General features: G+C 41.1%; 1 protein-coding gene across 1 annotated transcript; it reads left to right on the plus strand.

The window, feature by feature from the left end:
- The first annotated feature begins 1160 nt into the window (after window positions 1–1160).
- On the plus strand, window positions 1161–18254 carry adra1aa (adrenoceptor alpha 1Aa). The gene is made up of 3 exons (XM_035436009.1): window positions 1161–1441; window positions 9104–10838; window positions 16158–18254. The coding sequence occupies exons 2-3, from the start codon at window positions 9935–9937 to the stop codon at window positions 16682–16684; spliced, it is 1431 nt and encodes a 476-aa protein (XP_035291900.1). The 5' UTR covers window positions 1161–1441; window positions 9104–9934; the 3' UTR covers window positions 16685–18254.
- Window positions 18255–19533: the final 1279 nt, after the last annotated feature.

Genomic DNA, 19533 nt, shown 5'->3' on the forward strand with positions numbered 1-19533 from the left:
GTGTGTAACATCTATTAATTAATTATTGTATATTATTTTTGTATATAACTATCATCAGAACAATTTATGTTTTTTTTGGGTTGGGTAGAGCTCAATGGACAAATGGAATGGAATAGGCCTGTGTAAGGGTAGGCAAAACGATCAGTAAATTCTAAATTGATTCAAAAACTTTGAGCAAGGAAATAATTAATATAATTCAACTGCAGGCTCATAAAAAGACTGTGATTAATTGATCTATGCACATTAAAAATACGATATACATGAAAATGCATGCTACATTTTCAATAAATTATCTTTCTTATTTTATGGATATATAAGAAATCTGATTGGTTGCACCCACATTTTAAGTACTCCTAACGACTAGTTACAGAATCAGCCTTAGGGTTTTGGTGACCCACATGCTGGCTGGCCCCAAAGTGCTCCTACATAAATCACAAAATCACATTTAAAAAAACTTGAATTATGTGGCCCAGGGACGGCTGTGGCCGTAACGACTTCAGAGTGTTTATGCCAGCGGCCCACTCTGATTAGTAACGAAAATATGATATTCAAATATATCGTAAAAGTAACAAGTTTGACAAGTTTTTAATGTATCGATAATTATCTGGAGATCATCCAACTAACCGTTTCACAAGTCTAAACTGGTCTCTCACTTACTTTCAAAAAAGCGTCACTTCGAATCTTTAACAAATCACTTTCACTATTTGTATGAAGTTTGGAAGATGTTGTGTTCTCTTGCGGATTTGAAAGTACGTTCCACATGCTAGGTTTAAAGGATTAATGTAGCTGCTGTTTATAGTGTGAATCTATAAAACGAAAGAAAGTTATCCTAAAGCTTTTACGCACACATATAACTTATGATATTATTTGTTTAATAATATTGTGATAAATTAGAAGTCACTGTATACACACATTATAAACTCCCAGCTATCAATTTTATACTAGCATTTTGCGGACTTTAATCATTTATAAAGTGACTCCTAGTTCGTGGCAAACCTGGTCGGCGGTGGGACAAAGATAAGGTGAGAGGGAGGGGAAGTAAATGGAAACGGGCGTAACGGGGGGGGGGGGGGGGTGGGGGGGGCGTTTAAGGAGTTCATAGTTCATATTCCTTAAGAAGAGCGCTTGTAATGCGAGACCCCAATCAGTAAATCCAAGTTTCCAATAGGAGCGCGCTCGGCTTGCTTGCAGTGACTTAGCAAACAGCAAGTTCATAGTACTATGTCATGCGGACTGAAAGGCAAAGATTCCACATCCAGTGTCACGCTTCGTGCAATTGACGTTAGATAAAGTGTTAATTTACAGTATTCTTCATATCTGTTTGTTTTATTTTATCGTTTTCCTATTTAACCATCTGTGGCAGTTCGCTATATGTGAATTTATCTGAAAAATATAGTCGAGCCAAATAACTCCCTTCCAGGATCCAGTTGCAAAAAACAAGGTAAGTGACTGGTGTAGATAATTCTGTAACCTATCAATTACCTGAAACGTTCGATTTCGAGAAATAATTGACGGTTCTTGTTATCAGAATGTAAGTTATAACCCACGGCGTTCATGGGCAGACATTTCTCGAAAAGTAATTGTCGACAATAAAGATTGCACCTAAAAAGCATAGCTTCATTGTAAAATGACTTGATACGCTTGTTGAGAAAGTTTGAAATAGAATAACTTACAGTGTACATTAAAATTCGTGTTTACCAAAAATTATTTGGAAACACAAAGTATTATGGTTACTCGGCATCTGCTTTTACAACACGTTATAATCTTCAAGGCTATTGTAGACTAACGTTGCTACATCAAACGTTGCTTAAGACAAATTTAGTCTAAAATGTAGCTCAGTTATACCAGTTGCTGGCTGTGATTGTCGTTATAAATTCCCGGTATTTTGGCACCTATTCTGTGCACAAAGGCGCACGGGACAACGATGTAGTCAGGCAGTGTACTAGGCTGTATATTTTACTTTAATTGTAATAATCTTAATTTTTTTCTTCATCTCGTTGACGTTTCAAAGGTACACAACTGGGTCTTTATGTTAAATTTGCATTTGTATTTTAATTGGATATTTTACATCCCGTCATAGATATATTTCAAATTCTGCACGCTATGCGTTGAAAGCGCAAATCAGGACGTAAGTATTTTCATTCATGAGACTGTGCTAGACTGATTTACATTTTCAGATACATAGACTCGATTAATTTCCTGCTGCTTCAGGTTGAAAAATGTCATTTAGGGGCGCATTTAACGCAAGGTATTCATTTCTCTGAAGTGCTTGCTATTATGAAAATGCCAAGGAGATTCAACGTGATTTGAAAATGTAATTCATTGTGTTCTTCTGCTCTTTTGGGACCGACAGTAATTTGCATTTAAGTAGGATATAGATTAGCTACTCAGTCACGAAACTCCGAGTAAAAACAAGAAATGTCAAGGTTGTGGGAAAGCCTGCTGGCATTTTTATGTGAAGACCTTGCTTAATGGCAGTACCTCTGTCTAACATGCGTGTTTTTGTATTTCTGGAACCGTTTATCAGGCCCCCCGAACGCATTAACAATAAAACATCAATCATAATTTATTATTTAAATGGCTTGATTGGTTTTTGTCAAAGATCATAACCAAAATAACCAGTGAAAAACTGTGCCATTTGCTGTTTAACGTGGGAATATCGTTGGTTAATCTGTATTGGGTTAGGGTTCGAATAATAGGGTGTTAAAGTTTTATTTTATCTTTTGCTTTATTTCGCTAAATAAATTTTACTTAAAGTGATCGAACTAAATAATAATAACAGAATTTGAAATGGCAATCACAACAGCCCCGCCAATCCCCCCTCATGAACGGGCCACGCCTGCACGGTGTCTAGGTCATTAGATAATTTGCACAGCACAGGGAACACGTTATCAAGACCCTGTGCTGTGCAAATTAAATGCAATTTAGGGGTATTTAACTCCTTTGTTGGACCATGTTTTATGTAAATATTATCCCTAGAAGACTTTTGGTAGCAGGTTTATTAAATGAATGTTCAGCAAGCAAATCCTCTTCAAATATTTAGTACGATTTTGGTTTCACTTTGGCTAATATTGTAAAAAGTGAAGAATTCCATTGTTGTTTACCATTAAAAACCAATGCCGCAGCACACAGGTAAGACAAAGTGTTGAAAGGATACCAAGTTATGTCAATGTTACCTTTGCATGGAAAAATGAATAACAGTGTTCACATGAACAGTCAACAGTCAAATCAACAGACCCCTCTCTAGAGATACGGCAAAGGAGAAGAGAATGAACTGGAACTGTAATGTCATTGTGAGGACCCCCCTAATAACTATGACCAGCGTCCTCTTGAAAAAGAAATGTCTGTCTTAGTGGAGGCCTGCCTGGATAAATAATAAAATAACTTAATAATTATTGCAGATTTCTGGTGCAATCTAAATACCATGTTTGCATCATGTTACCTGAGAGGCTCTAATCCCTGCTGGTTTCATTATTAGTTATTAAGCTTAAAGTTATTAGGCTTAAAAATTTAAGCATGGTTTAAAAATAAGGAAACCATTATGTAGGCATATGATTTCCAATAAAGGATTCAAATTTTGTATATTTTAATGCCACCTTCAAAGTTATGAGAATTTCAGAATTCTGAATGACCTCAATTCCTAATGCACCAGTATCTAATTCCTAATGCACCAGGTTTTACTGAGACTGCACCATTTATTTCCAATAATTTCAAATTATTTTTATTTATTTATTCCTACTTCAGAATACCAGCGAATGGAATTTTCCTAAAGGGACTCTCATTTCCTTTATCACAATGATAAGAGACCACAGTCCTCACTTGGTTTACAGCCTTTCACAGGATTAGCAACAAAATATGCTTTCTGGAGAAGGCATACTGCTGTCAGCATTTGATATCTGTTCAGCGAAATGCAGCTATAATTGTGATTTAATCTCAGACAGAGGAGGCTTGGCTTCAGTGCCAGTCATGACTGCAGCAATTCAGAGCTACCAACAGAGTTTAACTGAATACACGACCTCTTCTGCACCGTTTCTTTATCTTCAAAAAAACAGTTTTCAATATCAGTGCCTCTGCGGGTTAGCAGAACGCACTGGCTCTCGCTTCTCAAACAGCTTCGGCTCTTGAAGATGATTACTTGCTCATTTATGTCTAATTAAGAATACGTTTTATTCAAAGAGGTGAAAAATTGATCACAGGCAGCTTAAGGTGTATTGAATAACAGCAGTGTACTCAGAAATATATATTATGTAACTGTCATATTTATGTGCGTTATATTGGAATGCCCTAAGGGGTCGGTGGAGTAGGGAAAGTGGGCTTGGAATAGGCCATGCTGCAGTCACCAGAAATCAAACAAAGTCTCATGTCAAATAAACAGTTAGTGGGGTTTATTTTCATACACACCTTTTGATGTTGCCTGTGCAAATAATGCTTATGACCCCATACCAACAAATATGTCTCAGAAGAATACTGGATGGCCTTTAAATACACCAAGAAGGGAGCCAGAAGGAACCGTTTGGCAAAAATGGCAAAGAGCAAATTGAAAAGGGGGGTTCTGGGTATGGGCAAGCAAGAGGAATGGAAAAGATCTCTCAAGTGACATTTCTAACCTGAACTTAAATTAAGTCCCTAAAAGTTCCTGCACCGGAGCGACAAATTCAGTACTGGCTATCAGGTGTGGAATGTTAGGTTTGCAGCGTGATCAAGCAAGAAATACCAATACTGTGTCCACAATTGCTGTTTTTTTTAAGGATAGGGCACAACTCTGAACGTGCACACAGCTTGTACACAGTTAATATGTCGCAAGACTCTATATATGCTTGAGTCTCCAGAGAAATACTGGTCATCATGTGTGTCACTGAAAAAGCCAGAGGTAACATTTGGCTGCATGGGACAGCTGTGACTGATATTTTAGACCATTCCAGATTGATACTGATTTCAATAAGCTAATGCCCATTCTAAGGCAGGACTTTGCTATGAGTGATAATAGGTCATTTAGTATCTAAGAGATGAAACGAACACCTTTTCAGTCAGAATACCATATCCTATTGAAGCGTAGACAATTTTTTTGCCAGCACTATCAGTCAAATTCAATTTCAAAATGCTGTATTGCCAGGAAATGTACAAATATTTCCAAAGGGAACAGCAACAAAGCACACAAATAATCAGTAAATACAATACTATATTTTTGTTATCTGGTGCACCCAGCACATCTGCAAAACATCGATTAGAGAGCAGGGACGAGAAACTGAAAAATTTATCTTTAGATACTTTGCACTTGTGTCTGATTTTGTCAGATGTGGTGTACTTTGGAGGCCATTCAGAATAATGGCTTCGCAAAGATGTACTGCTGTGTCTTCTTACACTGCAGATATTAAACAGATGAACTGCAATGTAAATGAGGGCAGGCAAAAAAACAGGCTAAAAAACACAAAAACAGCATTAATTACTATCAGCAGAAAGGAAGTAAATCTAGTTTGCGGCGTATATCAAACTGACTTAAGGGAATTTTTGTCTATGTGGAAATTATTTAAAATAGGCCTGTGACTTCATTATTGAAATCCATTACCAAGCCTTTTTACTGGTTTTACTTCAAAATCCAAAATTAAATCCACTTAATGGCGCCAGAAATGAAGCCTGACAAGCAAAGCCCTCAAGTGAGTGTTGTTTGTATGCGCACACATGCGCAGGCATTTCTGTTTAGGAATTCACAACTCGTTTTATATTTACAATCTTGTACCTGGATATGGTACAAGAGAATTACTGACGTTTGGACACAAAAAATGTATGTTAGAAATTACTCTGCCAAAAATGGTGTGCGTTTGACAAATGGCAAAGGATAAACAGTCTCAGAATGCATAAAATACAAGTCTGTGCACTATTGTTAGTCATGGGACAAAATTTTCAAAATGGCTGCTATTATTAGCTTTCCTTTTTCTTTTTTTTTTTTAAGAAAAAATAAAATTTTGACGTACAATATCACAGGAGACCTGAGAGTGCGTTCCAGCAGAAGCATTAAAACACATTGACATTCAGTCCACTCCCGTCTGTATCTGGGCCAGAAGTAATCTCATTTAGTCTTGTGTCTAGAGAAGCCGCAGCGAGAGTGCCAAGATGCAGTCACTTATAAGGGCCCCATTTTCATGACAAGAGAAGCGCAAACGCGCATTGGTAAAACAGGGGGTGCGTCAAGGGGAACGTTCAGCGCTGTTCAGGTCTGGTGTTCAACACTGCATTTGTGCTTTAAACCAACCCAGACTAGGTGTAAAAGCAAATGCTGCTGCATTGCGCTATTTTGGTGGCATTATGAATGCACTGCACACATGAGTGCATGAATACATAACATAGATGCAAGAAATATTTCATTGATTTCAGTTTGACTATTTGATACACAAGCTGTGTTCAGTTATGCAGTCTAATGTCAGCTAGGCATTGCACCTGTATCGAGCTAATCGATGTAAGCTACTTGAATGAGAGTCACTAGGAAAGTAAAAGACCAGCTACACACCCATCAAACAGTGTAAGATGCACATTTGCTGAATGCCTGTAGGTTCACTGCTTCTTAAACGTCACTACAGTCAAATAAAATACATAATGGGACGACGTATGACGTGGCACAACAGAGAGTGCATTTACAGGAAGTGCATTTACAGTGGCTTTTAGGGGACAGTTGCTATCCATTAAAATTGTGGCACAATACATTGAGCCCAGAATATGCTGACAACTTTCTTTTATTTGTACATTTGGCAGGGCTAGATTAATGATTCAGCGAAACTTTGAAATGTTAAAAATGCATTTCATTCCAGTTCAGTGGTACATTACAATATAGGCCTCAGGAAGTTGTTCTTCTGGCATGCTGTATTCTACATGACTTTGTGGCACGAGTGTAGTATTATGGTTTAGTACCTGGACTTGTAACCTAGGTCTGATTCTCAGATGCCATTGTATCCTTGAGGAAGGTACATAACCTGCTTCAGTACTTATCCAGCTATGTGAACAGATGTAAAAAAATGCAGAAGCTGTGTATAAATGGATGCCAAAAATGCATGAGAGAGCAGAAACTGGTTGGCTGCAGAGTTGTTTCTCCAGGGAGTGTGCATCTCATCAAGTGCATGCCTGGCATAAATGAAACTTAGCTGAAGTAGTATGACTTTATTTTAAATAGTGGTATTAAACAAAAATTGACATCAAAGATACCAGCACTGGCATATACATGGAAAATATATTTTGTTTGAGGGGGAAATCGATATCAAATTAAAACTATTCAGTCACATCTTTGTTTTGATATCACAAGTAATGGTTCGTAACAGAGCCTCTCATAGCAGACTTGCTTTGAGGCCATGACAAAATTATCAGTTGACAGTGGCACCTAGGCACTGTTTTTAAAGAGAATGAAACGGGACTCTGATTGACAATAATAAAACAAACCTCCATCACACCCTCTGTTAATTTATTCATATTGAACCAGTCTCTTCTACTACCGCACCATAGTTCAGCTTAAGTCTGGTGTCGTGGAAATTGAGTTGGACACACCCAAATTTGCCAGCACCGTGAGTTACTGCTGGTGTTAGACAACTGCGCTTTGACTGTTAAAATGGGGCCCATCGAGTTACATCACATGGTGGAACAACTGAGTGGTACAAAAAATGGATGAAAACTGAAGGTGGTGCAGTGAAGCATCAAATACTTAAAACCTAGCAAAGTGACATACAGTATTTCAAATCCACTCTCAGAGAGGAAAAGGAAGTATGGTGAGTTTCATTAAACTGGTCTCAGTTTCTCTCAGGCTTCACAGACCTTGGTTCCTTTCTAAATGATAACAAAGCTGCTCCTAGCTAATTCATTGATCTGGGCAAATGCTGTGGTTCTCTTTTCTATGCCCTTTGCTGTGTCCAGGACAGAATTTCCAATGAACAGGGTTGAGATAAAAGACCCTAGATCTCCAAGTATAATTACATCGATCATGACTTTTCCAAGGGTCTGAAATCCCCCTTTGAGATTTTGAGATGCAGAGGTGTTTGAAAGGATCTATTGACTTGACCTTGTGCCAGAGAAATCAGAAAATCTGTCCTCACAAGAAAAAAGGTAGAAAAAGAATATTTCTCAGAGCTTTGGTAGCAGTATCCTTCCATTAATCAGCCACCCGCTTAGATTGGAGACCACCCCTGCATTTCCACCGTCACAAGGTCAGGCTGAAGCACTAAAAGAAATCTCATTTAATATGTCTCACAGACGATGGCAGAATCTTTCCCCAGGATCTGTTCATCCCATTCTTCTCAAAATATGCCAGTTTAGTTCTTTCCAGAAGCAGGTGATTAATTGTTGCAAAGATTAAACAAAGACAAAGAATAACAATGTGCTGGAATGGGAAGAGGGATATATATGCGTAAATATGCAATGCAGATACTTATTTGCTGTTACAGATTAACCTCTTGCCATATTTCACCCCACCCACTGCATTATATATATATATATATATATATATATATATATATATATATATAGATAGATACTCATGATAAATGAAAAGGTTAAATCAAGAAAAGTTTGCTCCTGTTTTTTGGTATACCTCACCAAACATTACACCCAAATATGCATGAAGATTTGATTAATGTGCCTGTATTTTGGTACATGGCCATGAGGAAACTCAATGGGTTCCTCTGTATCTCTGTTTTCGGGAAACATCGGGAAATGTTTCCGCAGTGATTGAGGCAAATATAACTTGCTCTTAGATGATAAAATAAACAGCCATTGAGACAGCATTAATAAATAAGCATCCCAAACAACAGTAATGCAGTTCAAATTTAGCCGATTTACTAGTATTCAGATTATTTGTACAAAGCCAAACAGGATTATGATTTTTGAAAGATCTTGACTCATGAAAATGTCTCTGATACTGCCTCCAATAAGAAAGAGACAGAGCTGGGAATGTTTAAAGGTGGGGGATTTACTGAGCCGGTCTACAAACGTACTCCAAACTGAAGCTGGTAGCAATCATTGGCTCAGATCTACTGTCTGGAGACCTGAGGGTAAAGGTTTTCCGTGGAATTATGATTTTCAAAGTTAATGCCGAGCTCTCATTCTGGTCCGTGTGTCTGTGTTTCAGGGGGATTTATGGCAGCAGTGCACCTTGACTGTTACTCTGTTTTTCTCTGAGCAAATCCAACGAGATGTTCCCACACTTCAGAGACAGAAGCTGACATCAACCTGCCCTTTCACAACTTTCTCTTCTCAGATTCCTCCAGCACTTGTTTTATTTTAATCGTTCAGTTTCTATAATTTGATATCAAGGACACAATACAATCATTGTGCCAAGTGGGAAATAACTTTTCCTAGAATCTCTTCAAATTCCAGCAACATGGACTAAATGGTACCAGTTTACAGGGCTTGTGGCCCACTGTTGAAAGGAGGGCTTCAAACATTGTGCACAGGTGAGACTGTCAGCATTATCAGGAAACAATCTTGGTTTTCATGCTGTAGATGAAAGAACAGAATGACCATCCCTTTGAGCAGTTGTACCACATTAACCGGAGGCAAAAATCCCAGAGAAGAACTGCTGCCAAGCATGAGCTCCCAGAAGGCACTGTGACATGAGGGAACCAGGCGAAAATAGTTATGTAGACATCGCAACTCGCAACTTTCCAGTCCTTATTGGACCACCAGCTTCAATCATCCATAAAGCACAAATATAAAAAAATTGAAATATAATTTCCAGTTAGCTTATTTAATGTTTATTGAATAATAGCATGTAGTTTATCCAGTATGCACTTTTTACTTGGCAATACGCACAAGCAAGTAATTTGTCGAATGTTTGATTGAGTCTGACACATGGCAAGTCATTTTGTATTACACTGAATTGCATTTATTGTGAGGAGAGTCAAACCTACACATTTTTTAATGTGAGTAGACATAATCACCATTGTTGACTTAGTGAAAAATGGCAGAGTACAATGTGCAGGTAGTAACTCCAGGAGAGAATATGACTCCAGTCTCTCTACCCCTGAACTGCTCTAACTGCAGTCAGGCATCCGTGCCAGAACTCAACGTCACCAGGGCAGTGGCACTGGGCCTGGTACTGGGAATCTTCATCCTTTTTGGGGTGCTGGGAAACATCCTAGTCATCCTCTCAGTGGTCTGCCACAGGCACTTACGGACCGTCACCCACTTTCTCATCGCCAACCTGGCGATCGCCGACCTGCTGCTGAGCTCCACCGTGCTGCCCTTCTCCGCCACCTTAGAGGTCCTGGGCCGCTGGGTGTTCGGCCGGCCCTTCTGCGCCATGTGGGCGGCGATGGACGTGCTGTGCTGCACGGCCTCCATCATGAGCCTGTGCATAATCTCAGTGGACCGCTACATCGGAGTCAGCTACCCTCTGCGCTACCCGACCATCGTGACCAAACGACGGGGCCTACTGGCACTGGTCTGCCTGTGGGCCCTCTCCACCACCATCTCCATCGCCCCGCTGTTCGGCTGGAAGGAGCCGGCGCCGGAGGACGAGACGGTCTGCAACATAACGGAGGACCCGACCTACGTCATCTTCTCCTCCGTGGTCTCCTTCTACCTGCCGTTGACCGTCATCCTGGTGATGTACTGCCGAGTGTACGTGGTGGCCCGGCGGGAGACGCGGAGCCTGAGGGAGGGCCGCAAGGAGGGGGAGGTGATGCTTCGCATACACCGGGGCAATGCCGCCACCTCAGAGAAGGAGACCATGAACAGCCGTTCCAACCTCGCTCTGCGGCTGATCAAGTTCTCCCGGCAGAAGAAAGCCGCAAAGACACTGGGCATCGTGGTCGGCTGCTTCGTGCTCTGCTGGCTGCCGTTCTTCCTGGTGATGCCCATAGGTGAGTCTCCCCCGTGCTGCATAATCACAGGTCATACCTGTGGTACCTCATTCCTCTCTTGCAGTTGTACTGACCTTTTTTGTCCGTTTTCATATTCAGAACACAAACTGGAGCTTGTGAATCTTTGTAATGTTTTATTTTTCCATTGAGATACATTTTTAGCCTTTGTGCATTGCATTACTGTCTTTCCCATCCCTGCAACATCCTCAGCCAATTCAGAAGAGGGTAGGCTAGCATGTGAGTCCTATATATATTTTTAGGTAGCCACCACTTCCTCAATTATCCACTGTGTCACACATGAATTGCACTAGAGGGCTGCAATACTTGTAGAAGAATGGCTGGGTCCCAGTCAGCCACAGATGTTTCTGTTATGGGATGATATAGCAACAAACCCAGACTGAGCTGTCCTCCCTGGATGAAGGAGTAACTGGATGTCACCTTGTGGAACTCCTAGCCATAGATAGTGCTGCCATGGTGCTAGTACATTATCTGGATGGACTTGGGAGCCCCTCTCATTAATTACACTGATGTGTGGTAGCTCTCCAGTGTAAAACAGTGATATATGAACCTCGATATCTCTTATTTATCTCTTATTAACCTTGGTATTTCAAAAACAATTTTAATCTCAATCTACAATCGCCATTGGCTCGACCAAATACTTATTTAGGTATAGCTGTTACACCATTACTACACAGCTAGCTAGCTAACTGTCTAACGTTAACTAATTTGATATGGCCAGCTTGCACTAAAGAGGAACATTAGAGCTAGCTAATAAATTCCTTTTCACAATTTGTTTTGTGCATTTAAATTGTGTTACCATTGTATTTCATTCATTTTATGAATATGATCATATGCAAATGCAAACATTTAACTTAAAATGTAGTCAGTAATATTAATGTAGAATTGATGAATTCTGGTGGATACCAGCTAATCATAATACATAACACCTATTTAATAAAAGTACAACCTTATTATGCTCTGGATGGGCTAGTCCTCAATCATTGTTTATGGAGGCTGCACACGCTTAATTAATGGTTTTAATTAAATATTAATACCAAGTAATGATTTCCTCTGCTTTATCGCACCTCATTTTATTACTTTACAAATACATTATTGTAATATAATAGCAAGGTTTTCCATGAAATACAGCTGTTCACCTCTTCACAGAATGGCTCTAGATCAAAAGAATAGAGCCTACTGAAAATATCATTTCCCAGAACACCCTGACTGGACGGTCACCTGCTCACAGAATTCCAGTCATGTGTTGCTAGCTTCTTGAAAGATGGATTTTTGTATTTATATGTAACAGTACACAAACGCTTTACATAAAAATTCTTTAATGCCACACCACTTGCAACCAGTAGATGTTTACAATGCAAATTTTGATTTTATGACTTTGAATGACATAACAGAATAAACATCCATGGGCCAGTTTCAATGAAATCCCTGAAGCTGACCAGGCCTTTGGGTGTCTTATCAAATAAATCAGGCAAAATAGAGAAAGAAATGGTTGAGACAGCTTTGGAAAGGATACAAGTCATGTACAGTCCTTTGGCATGCACAGGATCTAGGACTTGGCTCTGACCGTAGGCCACATCTGGTTTTTCTATTTTCATTTATCTTTCTGGTGACAGCGTTTCTTGATGCAAGGCCATGTGTCTCCATGTTCAGAAAAAGCATAAGCCTCTTGAGGAGGGAGTGTGTTGATGTTTTACCATTGTTTCATTTTCCTATAATAGACCATTTCCATTCCTACGTCTGCATGGGCATTTATCAAGGCTGAAGTCTGTTAAACCATGAAATAGAAATCAACCTCATCTAGATGTGGAGAACTATTTGCGGAAACCGTACTCAGACAGACTCGAAGACAGAGAGAAAATGGAAAGCCGATGGCCTATTCTTGGTGTACTTATAGTGGTGAGACCATTCTGCCGTTCTTTTATTGGTTTTGATCTAAAATATGTGTCTGCACACGAGCAGTGCACCCCATTTTCATTTGGGATTAGTGCTTTGCCTGTCAAGCAAACAGATCTCCTAATTGTGTAATGTTCTTTAGTGCAGTACTGGTGCAGTCAAGTTAACAGCAACATCTGTGCATGTACACATTTGTTTTCATATACCAATTTTAGTAGTATTCTGGATTAATGAATATTAAAAGCAATGCATTTATGCATTAGCCATGCTTAGTTTTGATTTAATTTATGAGTAAATACAATCCAAATGTAAATGGGAATAAATTATGAGCACTACAGAGGTGTATTCTTAACAGTTATGATAAGACCACGGTCTTTGTGGTTGAATACAATTATTTGAGATGCTTCTCATGTACGCTATTCACATTCATTTTGCTGCTCATTTGTCAGTGAAAAATACAGGTTGTTTTATTTTTGATAAGCATATTTAGAAATGAAAAGTGGAGGTGACAAACCTTTCTTTCTTTGCGGCTATCAACAGTTCTATTGCGCTTGAGCAAGCAGCATCCAATTTTCCTCTGCTGCAGTCTCAATAACCTTGTAAAGAATCGGAAAATGGCTATATTTCCATCATTCAGGAAATGCACCTTTATGACTGCTGCCGCGGAGTGGATTTAATTCTAGGGAGACAGCAGTCATAGGAGACAGCGGTCATAGAATGCACCACTAGCTGCTCTGTAAGATGCTATTTATTTTGGATAATGCTGGGTGTTGCAACAAGCAGAGATCCTCATAAAAGCTTAATAGTCTTGAACATTCCAGAATGCTGCATTGAAATATAGTGCATAATGTTTTTGTGATAATGCAGGCCTTTCTGTCATGGCAACCCAGCCTTAAAGCATTAAGCATAAAAGTACTTATAGGTCCAATGTACATTTGTATGTGTAATTGAATATTAATAGCAAAGTCTGCAGAGGAGAAAGACAAGCTGTCTCAGGAAGATTGTGAGCGACAGAAATCTCCACAGACGTTGTTGCTGACGTGGGCTGCACCTGACCTGCAAGCTACCTCCATTCACAATGAAAAACACCATCACCTTCTCACTTATCTGCAAATCCCAGCATGCTCTGCTTCCTCCAGAGGATCAAAGCGCCGCTGGCACAGAGCACGCCTTGCTGACATGTCAGCTTGCCGTATATCAGGCCTATTTTGAGGCTGATCCTGTGACAGTAGATCATCCTGGCCAATGACAAACCAGCAGTGTCTCTTTCCCCCACAGCATTCCCTCCAGTCTCTACACAGAACACGGACAGTCTTCAGTTCAGACCAAAGCAGAGACGGGCAGGCCTATTTATGGTAGTGGCCACATGCGGTGGGGTGGAATACATTTTGAACCCAATAACCTCAAGAGCTTGTCTGGTCTCTGACTCTTACAGACGGGTTCAATGCGTAAAACAAATGTACCCTTGTATCAATTCAAGCGGTGGTGGCAGCAGGGTTACAAAGAACCTTTTTTGTGGTTTTGATAGGAGCAGTTGAAATGTCCTTCACTGTCCACACCTGTGGCCCATGTTACAAAGGAACAGCAACTACTGTCATTAAGCTGTCACTATCATGGAGCAGGAGCTCGTGGAACCTTTGTTTAGACGCTGTCAATAATAACCACCCCATAATGACATACCGGCAACTCAAGGACAAAATGTAATTATAGCTATGTATGGAATAAGCAATTCTTTGGTACAACCTTTGTCACTTTGAAGATTAAATTAACTTTGTAGTGAACTTGTGCCAGAATGGGGGTTGCCAACCTCATCAAAATGAGGAAGTGACATATACGCATGTTGAACTTGTTGAAAGGTTGGTGGGTAATGTCATTATTGCTACATTACCCGTTATTTGTTTATATATTTTTCATGAGAGTTGTTAGTTTTGCATGAATTCTCAGGTCATATACTGTCTGGAGGACAATGAAGGAAATCATACGTGATTGAAAACCATCTGGGCTCTGCTGCTGTAGGCATATCTCTGAGTTATTCGGGGATATAAACACAGATGGTGTCTCTCGTTTCTTCAAAGAAAAAGAATAAGATCGCTGCATTCAGTCTAATGCACTCTTTGGCTTCCCGAGACATTATGTTGACTGCTTGTGGACAGAATAATAGAATTTGAGGATTCAGCTGCTGAGCCTAGTGGCCTTTGCCCTGGGAATGGCAGGAAATGAAATGAGCGTGTTGAGCTTCCTAGCAGAGAATGGCTTTCAGAGAAACTGTCCCCCTCCCCCTCCCCCTCCCCCTCCCCCCCCCTCCCCCTCCCCACGTACCACTCTACCTCCACCTCCTTCCCCAATCTCCTTTTGCTCCCTCATTTTTCAAAAACCTTCCATTAACAAACCTCTCTGCTCTGGCAATAAAGCGGACAGCTTTTACCCCATATGTCTTTGAAGGCAGATCATTTCAAGGCCATTTGGGTTTTGAGCATTTTAATTACGTTAATGCGCCAGGCATTGGCTGTTAAAAAGTCACCTACGTTTAAGGTAGCACTGTGGCGTTGTCATAACGTATGAGCTGACCCCATTAATTTCCCGCTATGATCTTTGCTATTAATTTTTTCTGTGATGCCTTCGTCCACTTGTCAGAAAGGGAGGGATTTATGAAATCATTTCAATAAAGCCATTCACCTTGATTAGGAACAGGGGCATTGGCAGGGAAATTGAATCCAGAAATGATGAACGGTGTCAGACTACAAAAGGTAGCCACACAATATGGCAACCCATGTTTTTTTCTTGGGAGGTTTCTAAATTTGAATCTATGAATGAGCTGAAGATGTATTCCCTGCTGACAGCTGGCTATCTTTTGAACATAGCCACATTTAATAAGCAAATTATTTAATACCACAGTGTAGTGAGCTGAATTTACAGTGTGGAGGAAAGTGTGCCTGATAGTTCTTTTGTTCTTGATATGAGATCACATATGATAGTCTACAGTGACAATGGAAACAATAGGATTTTCAGCATGTTAAATACAAACAGCACACATACAATTTATAACATCTGTCAATATTATATATGAAAGGTCGTCCTCCGACTCCACTCCGTCTGAGCTTAGCTGTAGTCTGCGGTATAAAAAGAAATAGCTGGTGACATCACGTATTTTGGAGGAGAAAGTCTGCATTCCCCCAAATTAGCCTTGGGGTTAGTAGCATGAACATGGTTGTGATTGCAGACGATTGCCCATTCCAAACTGTGGTGGAAAATGGAGATGTTCAGCGCCATGTTGGGTGCCAAATTTATGAAAGAAAAAAAAAAACAATTTTATTTGCAGAGCCCTTTTCCTATGTGCCTTAGAAGTTCTTTTAAAAATGAATCACAGTTCTCTTCTGTGTTTTTGTGTGCTGTTTGTGGCTTCAGGCTCCGTATTTCCATCCTACAAAGCCCCAAACCTGGTCTTCAAAATCACCTTCTGGCTGGGCTATTTCAACAGCTGCATCAACCCTATGATCTATCCCTGCTCCAGCCAGGAGTTCAAGAAGGCCTTCCAGAACGTTCTTGGGATTGGCTGCCGGAAATGCAAAGCCCAGAACACCAAGCCAGAGCACCCGGGCAAGAGCCAGTGTAATTTCCACACATTGGGCCAGAAGGCCCAAGGTGGGGCATCACGCCTCAGCCCCACCTCCAACACAGCCCTGTCACGCACACCCTCCCCCGGTGGTGGCAAGGACTGCAAAGCTTTTTCAGGGGCCTCGGGGGTAGGGGTGGGGCCAGACAAGAGAAAGACTGCACGGGCTCACAGCAAGAACCTGCTCAGAACCTGCTGCTGCATCGGCGGGGACACACCCGCCCGGAGAGCCGCCCAGTCACAGTCACCCGGCCAAGGCACCGTGCCAAACACCAAGATCCACCAGCTCTCCCTGTCTGAGAACGGGGAGGCGGTGTAGCTGAGCGCTCAGGCTAAAGTCTCATCTCTTTCATACCCTGAAAGGTATCCTGGGGCTAATCCAAGGCAGTTACTGAAAACACAGGTTGGTGTTGGAGAGGCCTGAACCAGTATCATGCTTGGAGCTCTGGGTCCGTTCAAACACAGCCAGACTTTCCTCAGTTTGCTAACCCTTACCCCAGTGAGCCAAAGAACTGCAGAATGGACAGAACTGTCAAACGGGGGAGCCGGATAGAATCTGCACATCTGTATTTTCGGGTGTTTGGCCTGATGGGTGAATCTGTTGAGCTAGCACAGAGGAATGGCCAACACAGGGAGAGAACACTGGATGGGATTCGTAGGCATTCCAGGTTGCCAACCACTCCTGCCACTTTGATCTCTTTAATAAACGATTGAAGTGCTGCAGGCACTTGATACACTTTCTGAGATATCAATGCCAAATGTTTTGATGGTCATAAATAACCATCTGAAGGATACAGTCAATAAGCAATGAACGATAACACTGTAAATATGCAAACTGGCAAAACCTTGTTTTTCAGTATCTATTCTTCAAAACAAGTTTTTGCCCGCTGTAAAACAGTTCATTGCTTTCTGTAAATCCTGTAAGTCCTGATTTGCTTTGCAAATCAAGCAGTAAATTACACTTCTTTAAGGATAAGACTGGCATATTGATTTGGGTTAGCACAGGACTGGGAAATTTCGTTCTACATGGAATACAACCGGTATCTGAGGGTGAGGCTGGAAGTAAATTCGTAGCTCTTGTTTCAGAACTGTCTTCAAACTCAAAACAAGTGACTCCGCCCCCAAGGCCAGAGTGATATATAGATTCCATACTTTAAGCAGCAGAGGACTCTCTGTAAATATAATGAAGAAGCAGAGCATACGCTATAGGAAGATCCCCATTGCTATATGGACTCTTTAAAAAAGAAAAAAAAAAGCTTGTGTTGTTCTGGTTTCAGTGAGAATTAATGGACGAATGGCTGAAATTGTTAAGAATTCTGACTGTGTAAAAGGTAAAATTAAGTGGATTTTTTTTTTTTGAATCTATATGAAAATTGGGTCTATTGTGCTGTTAGTGTGCTAATGTATTAATTGAATTGGGTGTAATTTACATGACGTCAATGCTTTAATGGCTTTAAAGACTTTAATGGCTGTAAATATTGGAGTGTAGGAAATACATGAGAGCAGGCTGTCTTTTCAGACCAGCAGAGACAATGAGAAAATGATGGCAGCTGCTTAATTTCTTTCATGTACCGCTTCTTATTCTTAGTGTGAAATCAAAGTTAAAGATGTCACATTCCAATGCTCAACCCCTGCCAAGCACAGAACTAGCCTCAGTGATTGATTTCAGTTGAAGGGGGCCAAAGCCACAGTGCTTTTTACTTTTCCTGTTGGAATCAAGACTGCCAATCAACAATTAATTATCCAAGAACAATATTTATATCAGCTGTGTAATGCAGAAAAACAACGAAACATACAAAAACGTTTATTGTTCACGTTTATTTGCCATTGTGTGAAATGACCAAATCAAATGTGATGTGATGTTCACAGTAAAGTAAAAATGTGTGTAAGCATTTGTGGATATTCCTGTAAATGAAACTCTTCAGTCAACTTTAGACTTTAAGGAACACTGTGGGAATATGTAGGGAATGTAGTTCAGATTCTAAAAAAAAAAAACATGATCCCCCTCAGTGTTCCACCAAAATGTCTGACTGCTGTGAGAATTGCGCTTGACTGACGTGATGTCGCCCTAGCCTCCCACCAGGGTCGAAGTGCAGGCAAGCTGCCCAGCTCATTTTAATTACAGCACTCAGTCTGGGCAGCCTTGGCAGCAGTGGGAACCTGGGACAATGGTGTCTCTCCAAGTCAAATACCGTAATAAAGACTATGAGCTTTCAAAAATCTGGGAGTCGGAAGGTCGGTCTGGAGTCCCTCTTTCGTCTAATGGAGCCAGTCAATCAGGTTCGTGCACATTTGCCATGAGCACTGAGCCCATGTATTTGGTGTGGCAATTCCATTGATTCCCACGGTAGTCCGCTGCCTATCTCGGTGCCATGGTGGGAGTTGTATGCGAGTGGGGAATATGAAAAAGCGGTCAAAGGCTCAATTTTAGCTCTTACAACTGTCTTTCAAGCTCTGAAATCCACCACTGAGGGCTGAGCACTCCCTGGCATTCCACCCTGGGTAGGGAAGAGTGTATGTGTGTGTGTGTGTGGAGAGGGGGACATTTGCAAATAGGCTGCACAGGCACCAACGTATGCAGACGTGTAAATAAAGCACAATGCTAGGAACTGGATTGTGGCTTGTGGAAGTACAATAAATCTATGTATATGTATATGCATGACTCCAGGGGGACAACGTGGTTTATGGCTTACGGAAAGCAGCTCTCATTGAAAGGCATGCCAGAGGTCTTTTCTTTTCTCGGTGGCAGGATGCGTATCACGTTCTCTCTGTTCAGACTGGTGAGGCTCATGCCGTCACAAGTACCCCATCTGTATGCCATCCACTCGTTGTCCGGAGACACAGAGCACCCTCTTCCATAAATGTAATTGCTGATCTAATAGAGTCATGGGCGGAAAAACAGCTCACCTGCCCCCCCCCCCCCCCCCCCCAGTCTCTCTCAGCTTACACAGAGTGCCTTCACCATGTGCCTATGAGGAACATTCCCTGGAGGTTGGTGTCACCGGGAGGTCACTTCCATTGACAGGCATCTCGGCACATACTTCCTTGCCTGTCCCGACAGAGAGAACGGGAGATGACACGGGCTCAGAGGTCGCCCGTTAGCTCGGCGGCTGATTTTCTGGGCAGTTCTGAAACCTTATCATCTCACACACTCCGTAGCCTGAGGCA

Source organism: Anguilla anguilla, chromosome 10 (assembly GCF_013347855.1).
Source record: "Anguilla anguilla isolate fAngAng1 chromosome 10, fAngAng1.pri, whole genome shotgun sequence".
NCBI lineage: Eukaryota > Metazoa > Chordata > Actinopteri > Anguilliformes > Anguillidae > Anguilla > Anguilla anguilla.

Coding starts and splice junctions, on each gene's coding strand:
- adra1aa (XM_035436009.1), top strand. CDS start 9,935: ATGGCAGAGTACAATGTGCAGGTAGTAACTCCAGGAGAGAATATGACT. Junction 10,839..16,157: donor CTTCCTGGTGATGCCCATAG/GTGAGTCTCCCC, acceptor TTGTGGCTTCAG/GCTCCGTATTTCCATCCTAC.